Source organism: Falco rusticolus, chromosome 14, assembly GCF_015220075.1.
Source record: "Falco rusticolus isolate bFalRus1 chromosome 14, bFalRus1.pri, whole genome shotgun sequence".
NCBI classification, from domain to species: domain Eukaryota; kingdom Metazoa; phylum Chordata; class Aves; order Falconiformes; family Falconidae; genus Falco; species Falco rusticolus.
The window spans coordinates 12,878,403-12,898,839 of record NC_051200.1 but is presented as its reverse complement, the minus strand read 5'-3'; the positions used below and the strand labels follow the sequence as shown (position 1 = coordinate 12,898,839).

General features: G+C 50.0%; 3 protein-coding genes across 8 annotated transcripts; 2 read left to right on the top strand and 1 right to left on the bottom strand.

The window, feature by feature from the left end:
• Positions 1-49: 49 nt before the first annotated feature.
• Positions 50-10,611, top strand: CMC4 (C-X9-C motif containing 4). 5 transcript variants are annotated; one of them, XR_005107493.1, is made up of 6 exons: positions 117-160; positions 535-590; positions 4,448-4,499; positions 4,581-4,763; positions 5,700-5,767; positions 9,155-10,611. XR_005107493.1 is itself a non-coding variant. In XM_037408161.1 (4 exons), the coding sequence occupies exons 2-4, from the start codon at positions 535-537 to the stop codon at positions 9,322-9,324; spliced, it is 294 nt and encodes a 97-aa protein (XP_037264058.1). In that variant the 5' UTR covers positions 50-160; the 3' UTR covers positions 9,325-10,611. The 5 variants fall into 5 exon arrangements, 3 of the variants coding, with proteins under 3 accessions (XP_037264058.1, XP_037264059.1, XP_037264060.1); XM_037408161.1 differs by lacking the exons at positions 4,448-4,499; positions 4,581-4,763 and having other exon boundaries at positions 50-160; XR_005107492.1 differs by lacking the exons at positions 4,581-4,763; positions 5,700-5,767 and having other exon boundaries at positions 94-160; positions 535-709; positions 3,065-4,499; positions 9,155-9,179.
• MTCP1 (mature T cell proliferation 1) lies at positions 3,884-9,265 on the top strand. Of its 2 annotated transcripts, none has more exons than XM_037408160.1 (4): positions 3,884-4,022; positions 4,124-4,294; positions 4,448-4,499; positions 9,155-9,265. In XM_037408160.1, exons 1-3 carry the CDS (start codon positions 3,915-3,917, stop codon positions 4,493-4,495), a joined length of 327 nt encoding a protein of 108 aa, XP_037264057.1. In that variant the 5' UTR covers positions 3,884-3,914; the 3' UTR covers positions 4,496-4,499; positions 9,155-9,265. The 2 variants fall into 2 exon arrangements, with proteins under 2 accessions (XP_037264057.1, XP_037264056.1); XM_037408159.1 differs by lacking the exon at positions 9,155-9,265 and adding an exon at positions 5,700-5,737.
• Positions 10,612-11,925: 1,314 nt separating the features above from the next.
• On the bottom strand, positions 11,926-20,141 carry FUNDC2 (FUN14 domain containing 2). The gene is made up of 5 exons (XM_037408280.1): positions 20,035-20,141; positions 19,414-19,564; positions 17,946-18,021; positions 16,660-16,794; positions 11,926-14,862 (listed from the first exon to the last, which is right to left on the bottom strand). The coding sequence occupies exons 1-5, from the start codon at positions 20,051-20,053 to the stop codon at positions 14,785-14,787; spliced, it is 459 nt and encodes a 152-aa protein (XP_037264177.1). The 5' UTR covers positions 20,054-20,141; the 3' UTR covers positions 11,926-14,784.
• Between the last annotated feature and the right edge of the window lie 296 nt (positions 20,142-20,437).

Below are 20,437 nucleotides of genomic sequence, written 5' to 3'. Positions count from 1 at the left end.
GGCGGTGCGGCCCGCTCCGCCCCGGTGGGGGCGGGGCTCCGCTGCGCGTCGGCCATTGGGGCCTGCGAGCAGCCGGGGGAGGCCGCGGGGTCAGAGGGGAGGGTGGGAAGGCTTTGCGCGGTGCACACGGCGCTGGCTGTCACCTGGCGCAGGGCTGCAGGTAGGTCACGGGCGGGCGGTCCGCGGGGCCCGTCCCAGCGCCTCCCGTCCCGCCCGGTGCCGCCTACGCCGAGGGGCGGCCGCCGAGCCCCGCAGGCCCGGCCGGGTGGGAGGCGGTTGCTACGGAGACGCTCTGTGCCCTCTCCCCGCCGCGGCGGCCGGCCCTCCCCGGCCCTCCCCGCCTCCTCCCCGCCGCGGCTGGCCTGCACCTCCCCGGCCCGCCCTCCCGCTCCCCTTCTCCGCACCGCACCCCCGCACCCTCCTCGGCCGGCCCCTTCGCCAGGCGCGGCTCCCGCAACCCGTTCCCTGTCCTCCCCTCCTTCCCCGGAGCTCCCCTCACGCTGTGCATCTGTTTTTGTCTTCCCGTTTCTGTAGATGGTACCCCAGGTAGACCTTCCCTCCCCACGCTGCGGGACAGCCCCGGCTGGTCGGTGAGCATCGTTATCCCTCAGTAGGTCGGGCGGAGCGGAGAGTGGAGTCCCGGAGGTGCTTGCCTGGGGCCAGTGCTCCGAGCAGAGTAGAGTCCAAACCCCCAAGAAGAAGCTTTAGAGTGAGTCAACATGCTCTTACAGCAGCAGACACCTCATCTGATCCCTGGCTTGTTGCAAGATGCAGACTGGGTTTTTCAGGAAAGCTCAGCTCCCTTTTAGCTCCCAGAAGGCTGCGTGCACAGGGGTGTGCGGGCAGCTGCGCGCGCTCACCGCAAGGCCAGACTGGCCAGCCTTGGTCCAGAAGCTGCGTAGCCGTGTTAGCACAACACTGTGCCCGGTTCACTGAGCCTCAGCAGCACTTTTTTTCCCTTGGTGCCTAAATGGCAGCTGAACTCTTCTAACAATCTGACCCAGTCCCCTTTTAAAATAGAAGGTAATGAAGGGTGGAGTTTGTTCAGCATGCTGAGCTCCGGCTCTGGGGATGGTCCAAGCAGCAGCTGGAGCAATTTCTTTCGTTGTTTTTGTAAAATATTTTAATGTACCCAATTTAAAAGCAAATAAATTGTCTTCACCACAAGATGCAGTCCTCCTCCTGGCCATTTTCACATTTATTCTTATACTGTATGGCTCAGAAATCCACCCAGGTCCCAGAACAGCATTAAACTTATAAGGCCCGATGCTGAGATGGACAGAATACCTGCAAACCTTGTTCCTGTCCATGGGGACTGGGCTTTAAATCTCCCCAAATCAATAACTTAAACAGCTCGGACTTCTGCAATTATGTTGATGGGAACATGAAAATCTGCGTCAAAGCATGACGCTACAATCCTGCACATTTGAGCTGATTGTTTTTTTGTTGATGTGGTGGGTTTTTTAATAGATTATGAAGCAAGCGATATAAGAAACAGGTCTTACAACTTGCTTTAAATATAAGTAAGTTTACTTCTCCTTTCACCCATGCCTTTCTCCAGACTTTTTTTATTGTTTTCTGATAAAATCTGCAAAAATAGGAATTGTATATGTTTTTCTCTTTTTAAAGTTTCAAGTGCAAATGTCTAAGCGCATGCTGTTTCAAATCTCCTGTTTCTTTTGTATGTTTTGAGTACTAAAGATCAGACCTGTCTTACTTCAAACCCAACTGATGGTTTTGTCTGACCTCAAGATTTTATTTGTGATGCTAACTGGGCACCTTTGTAACAGTCTTAGAGACTGTTGAAAAGAGCGGGCCTTTGAACTTTGGCAACTGAACTCGGAACTATGGAGTTCAGAGGAAGTTTAAAACAAATTAGCGGGGCAAAGGGTGAAAACACATGTTAACTGCTGCCCATTCTGCACGGTGTTCTCTGCATGAGACCTTGTTCTGTCGGTCCTGTATCTATCATTACTACCATGTCCATACACAATAAACACAAACGTACATGTTGTGCTTTAGTCCTCCTACCTGTAGTTCAGCAAGACTGAACCAGGTTAGTGTTTGGATAGGAGACCTTCCAGGAGAGTTTACCTGCTGTAGGAAGTAGTGTTCACTTACTGAGTGGTATTTTTCCAGTACTGAAGTCAGTCTTGAATTTTCTGGATCTGGGGATGAGCTGTAGAAATTCCAGTTTGAATGGAATAAAAGCAAATTCTTGAGCATTTTTGGTCATGATGGAGCTTTTGGCAGTTTACTGCAGAGTAGGAGAGTATCCTGGCCGAATTCCAACCTTGGTGATTACATTCAGCTGACTGAAAATGAGCAGTGGTGACTGCTGCATTTCACTGTTGGGCAAAGTGATTTCCCCACATGCGCTTAGATTTGTAAAGTGACTCAGGGTAAAGGAGAATGAAAGGGACTTACAGAAATGTCCCTTTAATCCTTATAGCTTGCTCTTGAAGGCCTTGTGAGGCTTGTCTGTTTGCTGACACATTCCTCTAAATGCCAGTGATCCAGCTGCTGGGGCATTGCTTGGAATGGCTGTACCACATCACAGGATGGTCTTCAGAACAGTGGTGCTTTTTATAATGCACATAAACCTTCCCACACATCGAGCAAGGAAACAAATAGAATAAGAGAAAAGGAAATAATACAAGGAAAAAAGTTTTCTTTGTTAGAAATTAAAATACTGTGACAGTGCTGTTCAGACTGATCTGCGGTTGGTGTTCTGTTTTCAAAAAGGTTGACAAACACTGATGTAAAATATAGAAGGAAACATGGAAGTGTATTTCCTGTTATAGATGTACCCCGATGTATAACAATATTTTTTTTCTCCCCAACTTTCCCTGCTTTAGTTTGTATCCAGATTTTCTTGCTCCTGTCTGAAATATGCCTTATAACTTTACAAGTTTTCAGAAGACCACTGTGTTTCACTGGGATAGGGATATTGCATCTGCTTCATAGCAGGAGGGTGTTATATGTATTACAGCTTAATTCTGTTCTACTTTAAACCTAGATAAAGAATGAAGACTGTCTGTACCATTTTGATTACCTCTTCTAGGGTTCAAAGAGAGAATCATTCCCCCTGGCCTTCATTTGCTAATGGCTCAGCTTGATCTAACTGGTATACAGATAAACTTGCTGTTAAACAAAAAGTCCGGTAGGAAGAACCATCTCAATGTCCAAAATTCCTTTGCCCCTGCTGGTATTGGTGGCTCTCTGTAACCATCTAAAAGCTGAACTACGCAAAGTCACGAGAGCTATTCACAAGAAGCTTGTGTGTGAATGGACAATGCTGCCATCTTCTTGAGAGATGAGACGAAGGACCCTTCACAATGACAGCTCCGCAAGTTCCAAATATGAGAGTCGTGCATACGGAGTTTCATGCTTTGTCTCCAGAGTGATCTTCGTTCTTGTTAAGCTAATTTCACCTCTTGTCACAAGTTTTGCTTTTGGGATTTAGACCATCATTAGCCACGGAACTCCTGTGTAAATCACTGTTTTCTTTCTCTTCCCCCCACCCACCCCTGCCCCCCCGCCCCGATTTTACACAAAGACTGTTAATAGGACTGTTAGTGGAATAAGCAAAGCCAATATTCACAGGGTTTAACTTTGCACCAATAGCACCTTTTGCCCCAGAATGCCTTACAAACGCCATACAGCACGCATGTCCCAGTGCACAACTTGTCATGAGATTTCTGTTCACTTAGGCACCACCTTAGTGTTCCAAGCTGACTTTTAGGGACATTTCAGCACATAGCATCTCATACCGTAAGTCACACGCCACCCAGAGGTGCCTTTGAGGTCTGGGAGCTTTCTACGTGAATGTATTCAGAGCTAAAGAGACCATGCATGCATCCTGCGAGTTGATGCCGTCCACCTAACGGGACCATCCTGAAGTGACTGAGGGAATGGCAGAAGGAGGGCACGCAGGCGCTCCTCCTGTCCGGCTGTGGGTGCGACGCGTAGGTGTTTACTGCGATGAGCACCGCAAAACGTGGCTTGTGGCTGCGGAAGAGGCAAGTGTCCTTTGAGCTTCCCAGTGATTGTAGCTTTGCTGTTGCAGGTGCCTCTACTGAATTGCCAGTAACTGCCTGCTCTTTTTGTTACTTTCCCCCAGGAGGAAGGTATGCTGAGGGCTCGGATCCAAAGAGTTCAGGTTCCCCTGGGTGAGGCGCTGCGACCCAGCCAGCTCCCCCCATCCCGGCTGCCTCATATGTGGCAGCTGTCCCAGGGTGAGCAGTACAGGGATAGTAACTCTCGCGTTTGGGAGATAGAGCACCATCTCATGGTAAGGATGGTGGCAACAATAGACCATAGTCATGCCTGTTTGTGAAGTCATTTGAGATCCTTGAGGGACGGCAAAGGACTGTTATTTTGTTGAAGTCCATTAGCTCAGCCGCAGTAACTGTAGACGTATTGAACTTTTCCTTGTCGCTTACAGCTTGGTGGTGTTGAAGAACTGCTGCTTAAACTCGTGCCTGGTGATTAATCTGGTATGTGTAGACATTACCCCTGCTTTGTACTGTGCTCTGTTTATTCCCAGTCATTCTTTAATATGAATTTTTGTCTTTCAGGAGCAGTGGCTCTAGGAAGATGTCGTTGTATATTTTGTACAATAAATGATTCTCTCTCCACTGAAATGCAGCCACCTCTGAGGTGGAAGCAGTTAAACAACACACAGCAACATCACACAAGAGCTTAGGACAGGCAGTGAAGAGGAGTATTGTGTCCATGTGAAACATCAGGGGGAGTTCTAGGTAGGCAGAATGTAATTGCTCCAAGTGGAGTTTGGCCAGGATGCTGGAAATACTGCCCTAGCGATAGTGAAAAGTGTGGTGGGCTGGTGAATTATCAGAAATATGAAAGGCAGCACCCTCCCTAGCCCTGGGCAGGGGCAGGAGCTGAACTGTGGCTCAGAGGAAGCCAAAGGCCCACCACCGCTTTCTCTAACAGCGGTGCTTTCCTGTAGAGGTCTCCCATCCAACTGCTAGTACTACCAGTTTTTGCTTGTCTTCTGAGCTCATAGAAGATCACAGTTACAGGTCTCACAGCTGCAGAGAGTCAAATTGAGTGTCTAGGGATTTCAACAAGATGGAGCTGTCCTCCAGTCAGTTTTTTGCAGAGTGGGAGGGAGTTTCCAAGAGGCTTTCTCCTAGAACAACAACAACAACAAAAAAAAAAAAAAAAAAAAAGCGCCTCCTGTTGTCTTTATGGGACATACATAACTAAATTGTTTAGTTGTTTTTTTAAATGCCTCTTCCAGCTGCAGTTATATGACTAACACCAAATCCTTGGTTATGTAGAGCTCACAGAGAGGAGTTTTACACACGTTTTAGTATAAGGTCTAGAAGCACAGAACAGCTAAAATTAGTCATCCATGTTGATTTGATTCTTTGTTGGAATCTTTGTGCATCTGAGTGGAAAGGAAGCATATTGATCAAAGAAAAAGGCCTGCAAGCTTAGAAACATAAAACTTGCTGTATGCATTGTCCATATGAGCATCCTTTAGCCAGACACAGAATTCTTGTGTGTGTTGGCCAGCATCTGCAAGCAGCAATAGATGTTTTCTGAACTGTCTGTGACTGAGAGGGATATTGGGAGCTCTTTAAAGCCTTGGCTTTTATGACAGTGTCTTGCCCCCCACCCCCTGAAAAGCACGTTGTTTCTACAGTAACTTTTTCCTATCATTTTAGTTCTCTGAACATGTCCCAGAAGGATCCCTGCCAGAAACAAGCCTGTGAAATACAGAAATGCTTGCAAGGTACCAAGTGTCATTTTGTCTTTTTGGTGTCTTGATTTTTGGTGGAATTTAATTCTTTTAACTTAACCCTGTTCTTTCACCTTGAGAAGGAAGAAAGCAAGCACATTGGCATCACCTGGTTGAAAAGCAAACTAAATTATAATGTCTGGTTTAAACAGAATTCCGTTGTGCTTGACTGTAAATAACGAGACACCATTAGTACAAAACGGAGTGTTTGTAGCAGTAATGTTGTGCTTATTTTCGTGTTCTCCATGCTGGTAGTGAGATCCCATGTGTAGTCTTGGGACTCCGGTGTAGGCGGGGAGAGCTAGACTTTGTAACAAGCTCTCTTACAGAGTGGGTAGTGTAGTCTTTGGACTCGGCTGTAGGCAGGAAGAGCTAGACATTGTAATGAGCTCTCTTGCAGAGTGGGTAGTGAGGGAAGTGGGTGAATTGTATGAGAAGACTGCAGCGCTTCTAGCCCCAGGAGTATTTTAAGAGCAGGTCAGGCATGCCTGTCAGGAATGGGTTGGGTATATGTGATCTGGCCTCAAGGTATGAAAGGGTCTCCCTCTGGAGACCTTTAACAGCTGGTTTTTTATTCGCCTAGCTAAACATTTATAGGGATGAGGGAGATTCTGTGATAATGCGTTTTGGGAGCCTGAGTTGGGGAGAGCAGGCTTGCTACTGGCAGAGGACTAATACTTTAAAAAAATTCCACTTGGTTCTTGGAAAAGGATTTGCCTTGTGGAATGCATAATGTAAAACACTCCTCTGTGCCAAGGCAGCTCAGCCATATGGAAAGTTCTTCCTAATTCACCTGGAGGAACCCATAGCCAGCATGCTCTGAGCTTCACTTGAGAATAACCCATGGTGTTAGTCCAGGAACAGTGAGGCAGGAGACTAGTGATGCCACAGCTGAAATTAGCCAGGCCAGTTCCACAGCAACTCATTTCTGCATTAATTTATTTACAGACTACAAGCAGGTTAACTGAAATATATCAGGAAGGGAGGAGGAGGTCCTGCCGGGAAAGGAGAGGGGTGGCTCTGCAAGCTGCAGCAAATGTAGTAATTACAATCTGTGCAGGTAACACAACCTTGATGGCTGGGAAGGAGCATAGGAGGAAAACCATCTGGAAAAAAGTAGGGAAAAGTAGTAGTCAGTTATTGGTAGATGTCTGTCTTTCCCAGGATTGTTTTTTGGAAGCTGTGTTCAGCTCAAAGCAAAGGCTCAAACAACCCTTTCTACATGTCCCCGTTTGCCTAGAAAATACCTTTTACTGTCTCCATGGTTTGGAGCATTCTCCCATGAAGGGCTGCTTTCTCTCCCTGTAGTAACTGCACTTAAAAGCTAACGTTTGACCTTGTTTTGGTCCCATCTGTGAAATGTTCTTTTTATAACATTCATGGAGGTTATTCCAAGTGTTTTACTTGCGTACAGCTTTGATCTGAATGGTTATATGTTAGCAAAGAAGCCCTTTGACTGCTACATGCAAACTCCACTGCCCGCTGCTTCTCTAGCTACCGTTTCGGAGTGCTGCTGTTGGTCATGTGTGATTGTGCTGTGCAGTTGTCCAAGTTGCACAGATGAAGCAGCGGAATTGACAGCAAAGCAATTTTTCCCTGTAAGAATTAGTGCAATAGAGGATGTATACGGAGCCTGACAAATGGGCAGCGTCAGTGCACACAATGCGGAGGACGGAGGGCGGAAGGCAGGACCTTTGGGAGACGCTGCCTTTTAAAAGGCTGGGTTTGGAGTGGGTCATTGTTCCAAAAGATCTTGCCTGCTTCCTCTGTGAGACTGAATGCCCCCTGTAAAGCTCTTTTGTGTTTTGCTATCCATTGCATGACTAACCATTGTGCTTTTCAGGAATGCATCCCCGACAGATAGCCGGGTGTGCCTGTATGTAGCCATAGTTTTAGAAAGCAACCTGCACAGACAGAGGAACAGTTAGGAGAGCCTTGGAGCACCCATCATCTGCAGGTTATGGCACAGAGAGACTAGTTCTCCTCTCCAAGGGCCTGCCATGCCTCCTAGGCTGCCACTTTGCACAAAGCAGTAACATCACCATAACCTTTTTCTCAGGGGTTATCTCTGTGCTTGCGTTACAGGTCACTCACCAATCCAGTCAAGGAATTCATAGCCCAGTGATTAGAGCGGGCTGGCTTACTCTTTAACTGGAGGGCATTCACTGCTGCTTTCCAGCTCTCCAGTGGGTGCTGTTTGGCTCACATTGGGTTGCTGTTGCTTTAGCAGGTGGGGGGGGTGGGGGTGTGAGTGGAGCTGTGTAGTGGTTGTGTAGCTCATCCAAAGCAGAGCAAGTAGCTCTGCACACCCTGTGCTTCTACGCAGACAGGCAGGTAGTTATTAATTCAAGCCACAGGCTCAGTCTGCTCACAGGGCTTCTCTCTGAGAGCCTGGTGGCCAGCACCTGTAAAGCACAGTGGGCTTTGCCACCTCAGCTGATAGTGGCAGCTAGCAAAGCGCTAGGGCAGAAAGGATGCTGGACAAATCACCAGTGTCCTGCAGCGCCTGAACCTGGTGGTGGAGTGAAATCTCTCCGAGCCTGAAGCAAAGGCAATACGGAGAAAGTACAGAGGTGGATGTAGCTGTCACAAGCTGACAGAAGATGACACAAGTCCAGTCATCCCAGGTTGGACTAGGAGCTTGTTTAGCCCCATGTCCCAGCTCTGGCAGTGTCCAGGAGGAGAAGCCCAGGAAGGAAAGTGAGAGGAGGTCAAATAACAGTTGTGTGGCTAAAGGACCTCCTGCACTAGGGCTGGGGCCTTTGTGTGGAAGGTGGTTACGTCACTGGCTCTGTGCAGTCAGATTCAGGCACTCCTGCTAGCGGGCTGCCTGCTTCAGTCAGGCTGCAAAGGTACAGCTTGCCCACAACAGGCCTCAGGTAGGAGGTGGGCAGTCATGCTCCTCACCCCCTCCGTTTACAAACCACAATGCTGAAGGGTGCACGTGTCCCTGTTTATACCAAGTCCTCTTTGGATGCTCTTCCATTTACACCCAGCTGTAAACCTTACAGTGACACAGCAGATGGGTTGAAGACCATGGATGACAAGATCCAGCTTAAAAACACACAGGCTAAAGAAAGAACTGAAGGGCAGCAACAAGGGAAGCCTCGTTCTTACTGTAGTGAGGTGTGATGGCTACAAAACTGGGCGACTAAAGACGCTCCCGTCCACAAGAGCAAAGCTGCCTTTGCATGGCTTTAGGTAGCTGAAACTAAAGAAAGATTTTTGTAGAGCAGAGAAAGCGATGAAATGCTTGTAAGCAGCTCTTGCTTTTCAGAGATACACGCTGCCCAGCAGCTGAAGGGCTGGGCTGGATGTGTCACCTACGGGGACAAAACCTGTTCCCCTCTGCAGACTTGGTGTCTCCTTTTTGTTTTCCAGTGAACAACTACATGGAGTCTAAGTGTGAAGCCATGCTTCAGGAAATGCGGAAGTGCTGTGCCCGGTACCCCAAGGGCAGATCCATCTGTTGTTCAGGGTTTGAGAAAGAAGAAAGGGAGAGAGAAAAGTTTAAGGCGACTTCAGAAGGAATTCCCCAACCACCTCAGTAACACAATGCAGCTCCAGCAGGTGCCGGAGCACAGACTCACCTGCAGAGCTCGTGTGTGTTTTTTCAAGCCTTTCTTAGACTTTCAGGAAAGCCAGATTGCTCCTAGAACACACCATCCGGCACACCAAAAAGTATAATGCAGTACCAACAGATGGCCTGGTTACAGACTATTTTCAGTACCAAAATATCATGTACTTTGTCTTTGCATTGCAACTGTGTCTGTGAAAAGTCAACTTGATGTTTTTAGAATGCTTACCTTACTCTAATCCATCCTTGCTCTCAAAACGGAGAACTGGAACCAAGTTTTTCTGGCTTCTGGAGCAAGAGGTACAGGAAATGAGCTCAGAAGAGTGAGTGAATTTAAGCGTGACACATGAAACAAGCCCATCTTGACACAGCAAAGGTATTGCTGCCATTGTGCAGTAGTTCCAGACAACATTTGCCTGTCCAGTGGTTCAAGCTCAAGAATGGGAATCAGGTCTGGGGGTTGTTCCTAGGTCTTGCATAGATCATGAGTGACTACAAGTCACTTTGCCTAAGTGCCTCACTTTCCCACTGGACAGTCTTTTGGTTACTTTGTATTTGAATTGCCTACACGCTGCTATTTGCATGACAAAGATGTTACAGGAACATTATTTCAGGGATTACTACAGGAATAGGATGTTTTTTAAAAAAGCAATATTCATTTGAAAGATCTGACTGTTGATACAAAATTTATAAATTTATGTATAATTGAACACCTTTAAGCAATATGTTATGAACCCAGCGTAGTCCATCCTGCTGGTACCCAGAGGCCTGTCACAAAGCCCTGGGCTAGATCCAAGGAACTGATTTAGGTGCTGCTTACTGAACAAGCAGTTGTAGCACTTGCTTTCAACGTGGCATTCCAGATTCACTCACAAGCCGGCTGTGTCTGGACCCCAGGGAGAGATGGCTTTTCAGAAGCTCTCACTCATGCAGCAGAATTTCCTGTGACCTGTAGGAAGAGCTTGGTAGACAGGTTCCTGCATCACCCTTCAGAGCTGCCTAAGTCTCTCTGTCCCCTGTAGCAGGAGTCCAGGCACCCAAGTATCAGACTTCAAACCCACTAGGCTCCTAACTCTGTCATTAGATCTAGCCGTAAAGGACTTTTGTGCTGTGATCAAGTACAACTTATGAAATACAGCTTCTATAAACAGACCACTGTAGTCTAGGCACAATAGTTGAGTGTATTGAAGCCTAGAAGAGCAAACCATCTGTATTCACTGCTCTGAAATACCATGATACAAAATAAATGACTGGAACAAATTGTAGTCTCAGTTTGGTTGTTTATTGAGAATACAACATAGTTGCAAGCTGGGCAGCTTGGCTGCCATTCAGTCCCAAGCTACATGTGATATCACATTTAAAATAGAAGCTGCTTGATTATTTTTGTAACTGGGACTCAAGATCAGAATAATTCAGGGCTAGCCTTCCCCTCCCCCCCCCCAAAATAACCTTAAGACAAAATAGGGGGTTTAATATTTCCGAAGTAAGGGAAAGTGATGACAATGTGAAGCAGCTCAAACACTTGGCAAGGAGCTCATTCTTCCCTTTTGCCCTGTCTGAGCAGAGGCAGCGGAAAGTCACTAACAGATGATAAAAAAGAACTATTTACATTTCTGTTGTGCCTATTAAAAAGAAAAGCCTCGCCTCCATGCCCATTTCTAGTCAGGTGGAGCAAACTTGCTCAGCAGGGAGGCTCTAAAGCCAGCCTGACAACAGAATCGCCCCCTGCCCCAGAACCACCCCACCTATTGGGAACATAGGTGCCAGGATCATCAAGGAGAGGGATTAAGGCAGCCCACGGTTACCTGCAGAGAAAGAAGGCTGGTGGTGGCCTCACGGTGTCATTTAGGTTGGAAAAGACCTTTAAGCTCACCAGGTCCAACCATTAACCCAGCACTGCCAAGTCCATCACCAAACCATGTCCTTAAGCACCACATCTGCATGTCTTTGAAATACCTGCAGGGACAGTGACTCCACCACTTCCCTGGGCAGCCTGTTCCAATGCTTGACCACCCTTTCCGTAAAGAAATTTTTCCTAATACCCAATCTAAACTTCCCCTGGTGCAACTTGAGGCCATTTTTTCTTGTCCTATCGCTTGTTACTTGCGAGAAGAGACCAACACCCGCATCGCTGCAACTTTCTTTCAGGTAGTTGTAGAGAGTAACAAGGTGCCCCCTGAGCCTCCTTTTCTCCGGGCTAAACACCCCCAGATCCCCCAGCTACTCCCCATCAGACTTGTGCTCCAGACCGTTCCCCAGCTCCGTTGCCCGTCTCTGGACACGCTCCAGCACCTCAGTGTCTTTTTTGTAGCGAGGGGCCCAAAATTGAACACAGGATTCCAAGTGCCACCTCACCAGTGCCGAGTACAGGAAGACCATCACTTCCCTTGTCCTGCTGGCCACACTGTTTCTGATCCAAGCCAGGATGCTATGGGTCTTCTTGGCCACCTGGGCACACACCTAGGTTCATGCTACTGGAGTGGCGGTAGCTGCTCCTGTGAGTCAAACGCAACACACAGGGTAAGACATAACCACGCGGGTTCCCAAGAAGTTAATAGACCTCACACAAAAGCTATTTAGAGCAAAACTGTTTAATAAAAATATCACTTCAACAAGCATTTACATACAATATATAAAAACACTTTAAAAGCCTAGTGTGTTTTAAATCTTGTCATACTAGAACAGATGCCAGAAGTTGTTGAAACGAGACCAAAAGGAGCAGGGATGGGGAAGGGGGGGGTAACACCTCATCCCGGTACCTGCAACAATGAAAATGCATACCCACAGAGGTTGATTCAGCAACAAAGCTTCCAGTGTGGGCCCACAGCATCAAAAGTTGCCAGCCACCAGCCCAACAGTGGCACAGCAGAAAGATTTGCCAGATCCTGATGTCCTTGTCCATTTCCTGCCTGCATTCATATCAAACTCAATGTAAATTTGTCACTTACTGCCCCTTCCAGCAGCAACTGAGGCGCTTTAGCTCCCTCTCTGGCCCATTTCTCTCCATAGCAGCAAGTCGGGACCCTGCGGAGCAGAACCCAGGACACCCTTCCCTGGGGCTGGGCAGAAATAGTGACTTATTTGAGCCTGAAAAAAATCCCTAAGGTCTGTTAATGATTTATTTTGAACTTTGTCTTTGGAGAAAGCTTTGTGGAGATTAGTGCATCTCAGAAGAAGTTGTGTTAGGCAACACACCAGGCAGAGAGGCAGCAACGCTGTTTTCCTACAGGAAGAAATATCCTGCAATACAAACGTATCAATTCATGCACTTTCAGTCTTGCAGGGTTACTACCAAAAAAAAAAATATCCCAAAACCACCACCACCACCTGTCACTCCCAAACACCAATTCAGTGAAGACCTATTGCTGGATCACATCACTCCTGCAGTCCTGGATGGCTTTTAGGAAGACCACCATTAAAACTACGTGAGCCCAGCGGCTCCATCGTTCTCCTTGGCCATGGATGGCAGGACAGGCACAAATATAAGTTCTGTTTCCTGGTCACCTGCAGCCTCTTTTCAGATCCCAAAGGTGAGAAAACTTCAGCTACATCAATGTGTGGCTACACTGACGCTTCAATCGACAGAGCTGAAACAAAATAAACAGTGGCAAGTGCTCATCCCAAAACCTCTGGTAGAAAACCCCACCGCTCCAGCTCTTCCAGCAGCCCTCGGGGGAAGATCCCCATTTGTAGCCGTACTGAGAGCAGCAGCAGATGATCAGAAAGGCATTACCCAGCACTGCAGATGGGGTGCAGCCACTGAAGCAGGTGCTGCGTCCCAGTCAGCTGTGCGTGTCGTTGCTCCTGAGCAGTTTCCCACTGAAGGATGGGCTGACTCCCACATAAAAAAACATTCTTGGCAAGAACTCCTACATGTACCTGCTGGGGGACATCACTGCATCATCATGCAAGTCCCCACACTCTAGAAAGTGGTAATGCCAGCCCAGCACAGCCAATGCAGAACACCTCTAAGGGACTTTTTGTTTTCTTTTTTGTAATATTCTCTTGTAGGTTAAGAGTTCTGCTCTGCACACAGCTGTACTGGGACAGACTGTTCAAAAGCAGCTGAGCTCTGCATCTGGGCTGCCTCACCACCTGCAGGAAAAGAGCCACGGAATTAAGCAAGCAGCATTTTTTGTGGAAATGGTAAATACAAGGAGGGAACATAACCAAGGCAGAAAGTACGGAAATGAGCCACTCCCACAAGATCACAACCCGGTTTTCCCAACAGTTTTGTCATTTCAGTTGCTTGCAGAGGCCAGGGAGATGGAGTCTGTGCTCTGCAGGGGCAGGTAAAGGACTGCAGTCCAGATCTGACATCCTCCCCTGCCACCATTCCAGCAGAGCTGGCAACAGGGACCCTAGATCAGTACAACGTATCCTAACCAGGGATGCATTTCCTGACTACAATCCCATCCCACACGTTACAGCTCTTAGAGCGTCACCAACACCAAAGTGGCCAGAGAAGGTCATGGTAGACCTAGAAACACCAGTCTGAGGCCCAAGGTGATTTACAGTATGTGGCGCAGCTGAAATGCACACCAGAGCCAGCTAGCCTGACAGACAGGTCACGCACTCTGGAAGCCCGCCCACCACAAGAGAGCATCTCAGCACATTCCAAAGGCTGAGCAGTCGGCTAGCAAGCCAGAGAGGTGCTCTACAGGGCAGGAAGCTTGGTGACTTTCAGAACACATGATGAGGAAAAGGCCTGGAGAGTCACCCACAGTGCTCAGTTTCCATCAGAAATGCCAGTGCCGCAGTTCCAGTAAGGGTTATAAATAACAGCAGACAAGAAGCCAAACAGCCATCTACGTGCAATGCAATTGCAGCGGTAGGGCAGGAAAAACCCCAGCACCGCATAGAGCATGAACTTGCTCCTTATCCACCTGCCCTGGACACAGCCCAGGCTGTCCCCTGACACTTCTGCATCCTCCCCAGAACAGCCAAGCACGTTTTGGATTGACCACACCATCTCTTGCAGAAGGAAGAACAGGCATTCCAGGTACCAGGGCAGAAGAAGTGCAAGCTAAATTGCAGTGAACAGCTGACAGTTGTTGTACACACATACTGGCAGACAAATGTACATGTAAGAGCCCTGAGCACCTGGGAAGAAGCGCATTTAAGAGATTTCTCTGCCACTACATGTTTATAAGGCTACAGTTTATCAGAAAATTTAGGACTGGGCATATCTGGCAGGGAAAGGAATCACAATGATACACCAGGAGTCATAAGCTTTCAGACTGATCCCAGCACCCCAACAGCCCAGCCAGAGGAAAAGGTTGGAAATCAGAAGCAGTGTTGTAAGAAATAAGGGCTGGAACCTGTGAGAAAGGACTGAGCCTATTGGCAACATCCTTTGACTTCGAAGTGAGAGAGAACAGCAGTAGAGGAGGGCAAGGGAGACTGGGCACGAAGGGAGAGTTGAGCGCAGTTTCTAGGACACCATTCCAAGCAGGAATCCTCCAGCAAACCCTCCAGTCAGGATAACATTCTTCTTCAGAAATATGATCACCTAAGGAAGGGAAGAGAAGAGCCAACAGTGTTCAACAACAATAGATCACTCACACACCCTCCCCGTAACAAGACATCCCTCAGACTGTTCTCCAAGGTGGCTGATGCTTGGAGAGAGACCACTGTCCAGGTCTGGGAAAGTATCCTACTCAACGACCTCGCCTCCCTAATTTCCCCACTGTGTGTACAGCTCCTGAACTGGTCCAGTCCCAGTGCAGCTCAGATCCTCAGAGAACTACATGCTCCAGGGCTCTCTCACAATCAGCACAGTCTGACAGAAGGGGCTGCTGACTGTGCATGCCAGACCAGGGTACAGCAGAGTCCAGGGTAACTAGGCCCCCTGCTACCAGATCTGCTTAGCTATCCTTATCAGACTGAAGAGACACTTCTCCCCCCACTGCAGCACATTTTCTTCCCATCCCAAGGAATTTGCAGCAACACACTGTGAGCTGGTGTCATGCCTAGAAGCCGCCTTGGCTGTCTCACATATGCACAGACAGAATCATAGAATCGTTTAGGTTGGAAAAGACCTTTAAGCTCATCAGGTCCAACCATTAACCCAGCACTGCCAAGTCCATCACCAAACCATGTCCTTAAGCACCACATCTGCATGTCTTTGAAATACCTGCAGGGACAGTGACTCCACCACTTCCCTGGGCAGCCTGTTCCAATGCTTGACCACCCTTTCCGTAAAGAAATTTTTCCTAATACCCAATCTAAACTTCCCCTGGTGCAACTTGAGGCCATTTTTTCTTGTCCTATCGCTTGTTACTTGCGAGAAGAGACCAACACCCACATCGCTGCAACTTTCTTTCAGGTAGTTGTAGAGAGTAACAAGGTGCCCCCTGAGCCTCCTTTTCTCCAGGCTCAACACCCCCAGATCCCCCAGCTACTCCCCATCAGACTTGTGCTCCAGACCGTTCCCCAGCCCCGTTGCCCCTCTCTGGACACACTCCAGCACCTCAGTGTCTTTTTTGTAGCGAGGGGCCCAAAATTGAACACAGGATTCCACGTGCCACCTCACCAGTGCCAAGTACAGGAAGACCATCACTTCCCTTGTCCTGCTGGCCACACTGTTTCTGATCCAAGCCGGGATGCTGTTGGCCTCCTGGGCCACCTGGGCACACTGCCAGCTCATATACAGCCAGTTATCGACCAATACGCCCAGGTCCTTTCCCACTGGGCAGCTTTCCAGCTACTCTTCTCCAAGCCTGCAGCGCTGCCTGGGGCTGCTGTGCCCCACGGGCAGGGCCCGGCACGGAGCCGGGTTGAACCTCACACAGCCGGCCTGGGCCCCTCGCCCGGCCTGCCCAGACCCCTGGCAGGGCCTCCTGCCCCCCTGCAGGGCAGCACTGCCCCAGCCTGGTGTCCTCCGCAGACCGGCTGGGGGTGCGCTCAGTGCCCTCATCCAGGTCATTGATAAAGATATCAAACAGGGCCGGCCCCAGTTCTGAGCCCCGGGGAACACCACCTGTGACCGGCTGGATTTAACTCCATTTACTACCACCCTCTGGGCTCAGTCATCCCGCCGTTTTTTTACCAGTGAGGAGTACACCTGTCCAAGCCATGAGTAGCCAGTTTCTCCAAGAGAACACTGTGGGAAATGGTGTCAAAGGCTTTACTAAAGTCTAGGCAGACAACATCCGCAGCCTTTGCCATCTCTCCAGTCTTGCTGTCATGCAAGCATTCCTTCCTTGTATTTGCACAATAGAAGATCCGTAAGAGTCCAGGAGTAAATCCTGTCTCCTGCTGTCCCTCCAGCTAAGCACCTGCACACGCCCTGGGAGAGTTGTCTCACCTCATCCACTCTGCTTTTCACTTCTGGAGACATTTTGTTACCACTGCTGTGAAATTTCAGCTGCTGCTTGGCTTTGTTCACGTCCCGTTCTACTAGCTTCCAGTCCACTTTGATGTATCCCGTGTGGTTTGCAATCTAGAGTTTTGAGGGGTGGAAAGAAAGTTCCTGGAGTAAAGTCCTGCATGACCATGGCTAAATAGACCCCCTTCCCGACCTACCTTCCCTGACCACAGCCACTGGTCCAGTGGGCTGAGAGGATGAGCACACTAGCTTAAAAACTGGACAAAGGACCACCCCTGTAGCTGTATTAACTGTCCTGCAACATCTGTCTCCCACAGTAATCCCCTAACAGCAGGGAACACGTTGGAGCTTAGCCTGTTTCAGCCTCTATTCTCTAATATATTAAAGTTGGCATCACCTCCCACTCACAACTGCCATGTATATTGCTGGGACTCTCTGCAGCATTCCTGCTGCTGTGGGTGGACACAGCTATTAATAGCCTGTTCCTCTCTAAATATTTTATCTGGTCAGGATGATTCAGCTGTGAAACTCTCCCTGCTGAGAGCATGCTTCTGGCTTTCAGCAGAACAAACAGAGACAGAAGAGTGGGGAGAACGAGTTACACACAAGACAACACCTGAAAAGCAAACAAGACTGCTGGGCAAGGCCTGAGAGCTGTTCTGCCTCCTGCAGGATGTACCTGCTAGACGTCTACAACTGAGCAGCTCCCCTCAGTGCCAAGGTTCTTGCAAACCAGGAGAAATGGCTGAGGAGAGAGATCTCAGTTCTTCTTCGCTTTCCCAGTGCTCTCCCCTATCCATGCTGACCTGACTCCTCAAGTAGCCAGGTTGACAGAAAGCATATTATAGACACGGACAAATCCCTCTTGACATCCAGGGCTGTTCCTACAGGGACATCATCTCTACAGGCATAGGACTCAGTACCCAGTTCTGACCAGACAGTCCTGCAGTAGCTGAAGGCTGCCTCCTGCTTTACTCTGGTACCCCTGCAATAACAGCCCCCACGTACCTTTGGCCTGGCCTTTGTTAGCAGACCCTAAGCGGAGAGAACCTTTTGGCAATCCTTAAGTTTACACACACTGACCCTATTTTGCTGCTGCATCTATGCACCCTGGGGAACACACACCCTTGACATCCACAGCCACACAAGGCTCCTGGCAGAGCGGGGAACTGGCCCCACACGTCCCAGCAGGTAATGATCACTAGACAGCCCTTCGTCCCCCACAGCACAGTTCTCTGAAAAGCTTGCCCGCTGTTCATACACACCTGAAGTAGGAAAAAGCCACCTCCCACTGCTGTCGCTGCCAGCTTTCCAACTTTCTGGAAGATGAATCCAGTACACCTACAAATCAACAAGGATCCAGTCAGGAGAACGAGATGCCAAACACACACTCCTCAGCATGCTTCCCACAGGCAAGGCTGCCTTTGACAGTAATTACCCAAGACTTGGAGACAGCCTGACGAACAGCAGAAGAAACCCACATGCAACCAGAGAGAAAGAACCTGCACTCAGCCAAAAATGACACTTTATAGCTTTTTACTTCTCACTATCACATTTCAGCCTTTTGCAGTTTTGATTCTTATCTCTTCAATGTCAATCTTCTCCCAAAAGAATAATGGGAAACTCATGATTTCACCAAAAGCAACAAGTGATTTTAGTTTTTTTTAAAAAAAAACCCAACTGATATCATCTCTGAAGGGAAATTAGGCAGCACATCTGCTGCTGCTTCATGATAGCGCACAGGGAGCAGATCACAAGGCAAGCCTCTTGGTTCCCCAAACTTTTCCTTCTTGTTTCTCAGAAGAGAAACACTGAAACAAGCAGACAAGGGTGGTCTAAAGCTACACTGGTCTCCAAATTGGGTTACATGCTCTCAATGTGAAAGACATCATTGCAGCCACCAGAACTCAAGCAAGCGCCAGGCCATTGCTCAGTCATGCAGAAAAGGGCTAGTGTATTGTACCTCCCAAACCAGACTTTACTTTGACCACAGTTTCCTTATCCACATGGCAAAACAACACAGCAACTTGCTTTTACCCATTTCTGAATACATACACATAGTGAAGATACGAGAGAGGTGGACAGCTCGTATTTCTATCAGAAAATGAAGGTCCGTCATACACTTTTAAATGGTCACACCTGTGCCAGATGAAGATGACTGGCACAGCAAGAAGCAAAGCAATGTGATTACACCGAGTTTTCAGCTCAAACAACGCTGCTCTGGGAATGAAGTTGCAAATAAAGCCACAGGCCACCAGCTCCAAGCTGGTGCTTGCTACAAGTGACACAAAACCCCAGGAACCATATCCACAGGTGCAGCAAGCCACCTCCACGGAGGGCTTTTGTGCAGACTTCTAAAGCACATCCATCTCCAGGGAGGAAGGTATCCTTGTTCCAAGAGACTCTATTTGCCTGTCCTATAATCAACACTACCACTTTACACCAGAAGTTAGAAGAGAATTATCTTACCTCAAAAATTAAAGACTGATGCCATTTTTTTTCCCTAGCAGATAGTCTTAGTTCTAACAGTTCCAGTTTAGTGACAGCTTTTAAGACTTCCCACAGTTCAGCAGACCACACCAGGGCACAGTGGGACGAGCAAGCTGGACACCTGCCTCCTCTGAAAGATTGCCAGATGATCACCCTGCACCTGTCAGCATGTTCCCGAAAGCCTGGCTAGTGCCTACAGGCATCCTGCCCGCCACGAGCAACAGCAACCCCAGCACATCTTACCATCCCGTGACCCCTCCGATCACCAGCTGTGTGGCCACATTGTACTTCTCAGCGCTCGACCCCGAGCTGGGGGCGAAGACCTTGCGCCACCAGGGCCGGTTCTTGGTGTACTCCGCCAGGTCCAGCACGTTCAACAAGTCCTCCTTCGCACCTGCGGGCACCCGGAGAGGCTCAGTGCCGGGCCTGCTCGCCCCCCGCCCCCCGACAGCCGCCCCGGGCCTCCCCAGGGACACGGAACCCACCAAGCCACCCAGCCCACGGGGCCTGGCGCCCGCTGCCCCTACGCCTTTGGGAACCCTCAGGCCCCACGCCCTCCCCCCTCGGGCCTCGGATCCCCCCCGGACCACAGACCCCCTCGGACCCCGTCCCCGGGACGCCCACCCCCCTCGGTGCTCGCGGAAGGGCGCGGGCCGAGCAACCGTGTCCCGGGAGCCGCCCCCAGAGCGCCCTGCGGGCCCTCAGGCGGCGCCGAGCCCCGGTACCGGCCGCCGCGCCCTGTCAATGGAAACGCTCCCTGCCGGGGAGGCCGAGCTGGGGCCGCCAGGGACCCGCCGCCGGGGGCGGGGGGAATGGGAGGACCCCCGCCGCCATGCCCGCCCGGCCCGGCCCGGCCCGGCCCACCTCCGCCCGGCCCCGCCATGGCGCCACAGGGCTCCGCTCGCCGCCGCCGCTACGTGACCGCGCCCCGGCGCGTCACCGAGCTGAGGGACGCGGCCGGCACGCGGCGCCGTGGGGCGGGGCCGCGCAGGCGCGTGGGGCGCAGCGGCCGCGAGCGCGCGGGGCGGGGTCGCCGTGGCACCGGCTGCGCCGCCGGTCGCGTCCGTCCGAGCGCCCCGCGGGGGGGACCGTCGCCTCTGTCACTGCCGCGGCGCGGCCCGCTCGGCCCCCCGCCGCTGTCCCCCAGGGCAGGGTCCCGCGGTGCCCAGGGCGGGGGCAGAGGCCGCTCCCCGGGTGTCTTAGCGCCCGCGGCCGCTCGCTGCCTCCGCCACGGCGGCTCTTGCCCGGCTGCGAGCGGCCGCGGCGG

Bases quoted from the DNA above. Each gene is read 5' to 3' on its own strand.
- CMC4 (XM_037408161.1), top strand. From the start codon at position 535: ATGGTACCCCAGGTAGACCTTCCCTCCCCACGCTGCGGGACAGCCCCG. The intron at 591-5,699 runs GTGAGCATCGTT...CTATCATTTTAG, and splicing joins GGGACAGCCCCGGCTGGTCG to TTCTCTGAACATGTCCCAGA. The intron at 5,768-9,154 runs GTACCAAGTGTC...TTTGTTTTCCAG, and splicing joins AATACAGAAATGCTTGCAAG to TGAACAACTACATGGAGTCT.
- FUNDC2 (XM_037408280.1), bottom strand. The intron at 16,795-17,945 runs GTGTGTATGAAC...TCAAAACTCTAG, and splicing joins GTGGCTTTTTCCTACTTCAG to ATTGCAAACCACACGGGATA. The intron at 14,863-16,659 runs GTGAGACAACTC...TCCCTTCCTTAG, and splicing joins TGAAAAGCAGAGTGGATGAG to GTGATCATATTTCTGAAGAA.
- MTCP1 (XM_037408160.1), top strand. From the start codon at position 3,915: ATGGCAGAAGGAGGGCACGCAGGCGCTCCTCCTGTCCGGCTGTGGGTG. The intron at 4,023-4,123 runs GCAAGTGTCCTT...ACTTTCCCCCAG, and splicing joins GGCTTGTGGCTGCGGAAGAG to GAGGAAGGTATGCTGAGGGC. The intron at 4,295-4,447 runs GTAAGGATGGTG...TGTCGCTTACAG, and splicing joins AGATAGAGCACCATCTCATG to CTTGGTGGTGTTGAAGAACT.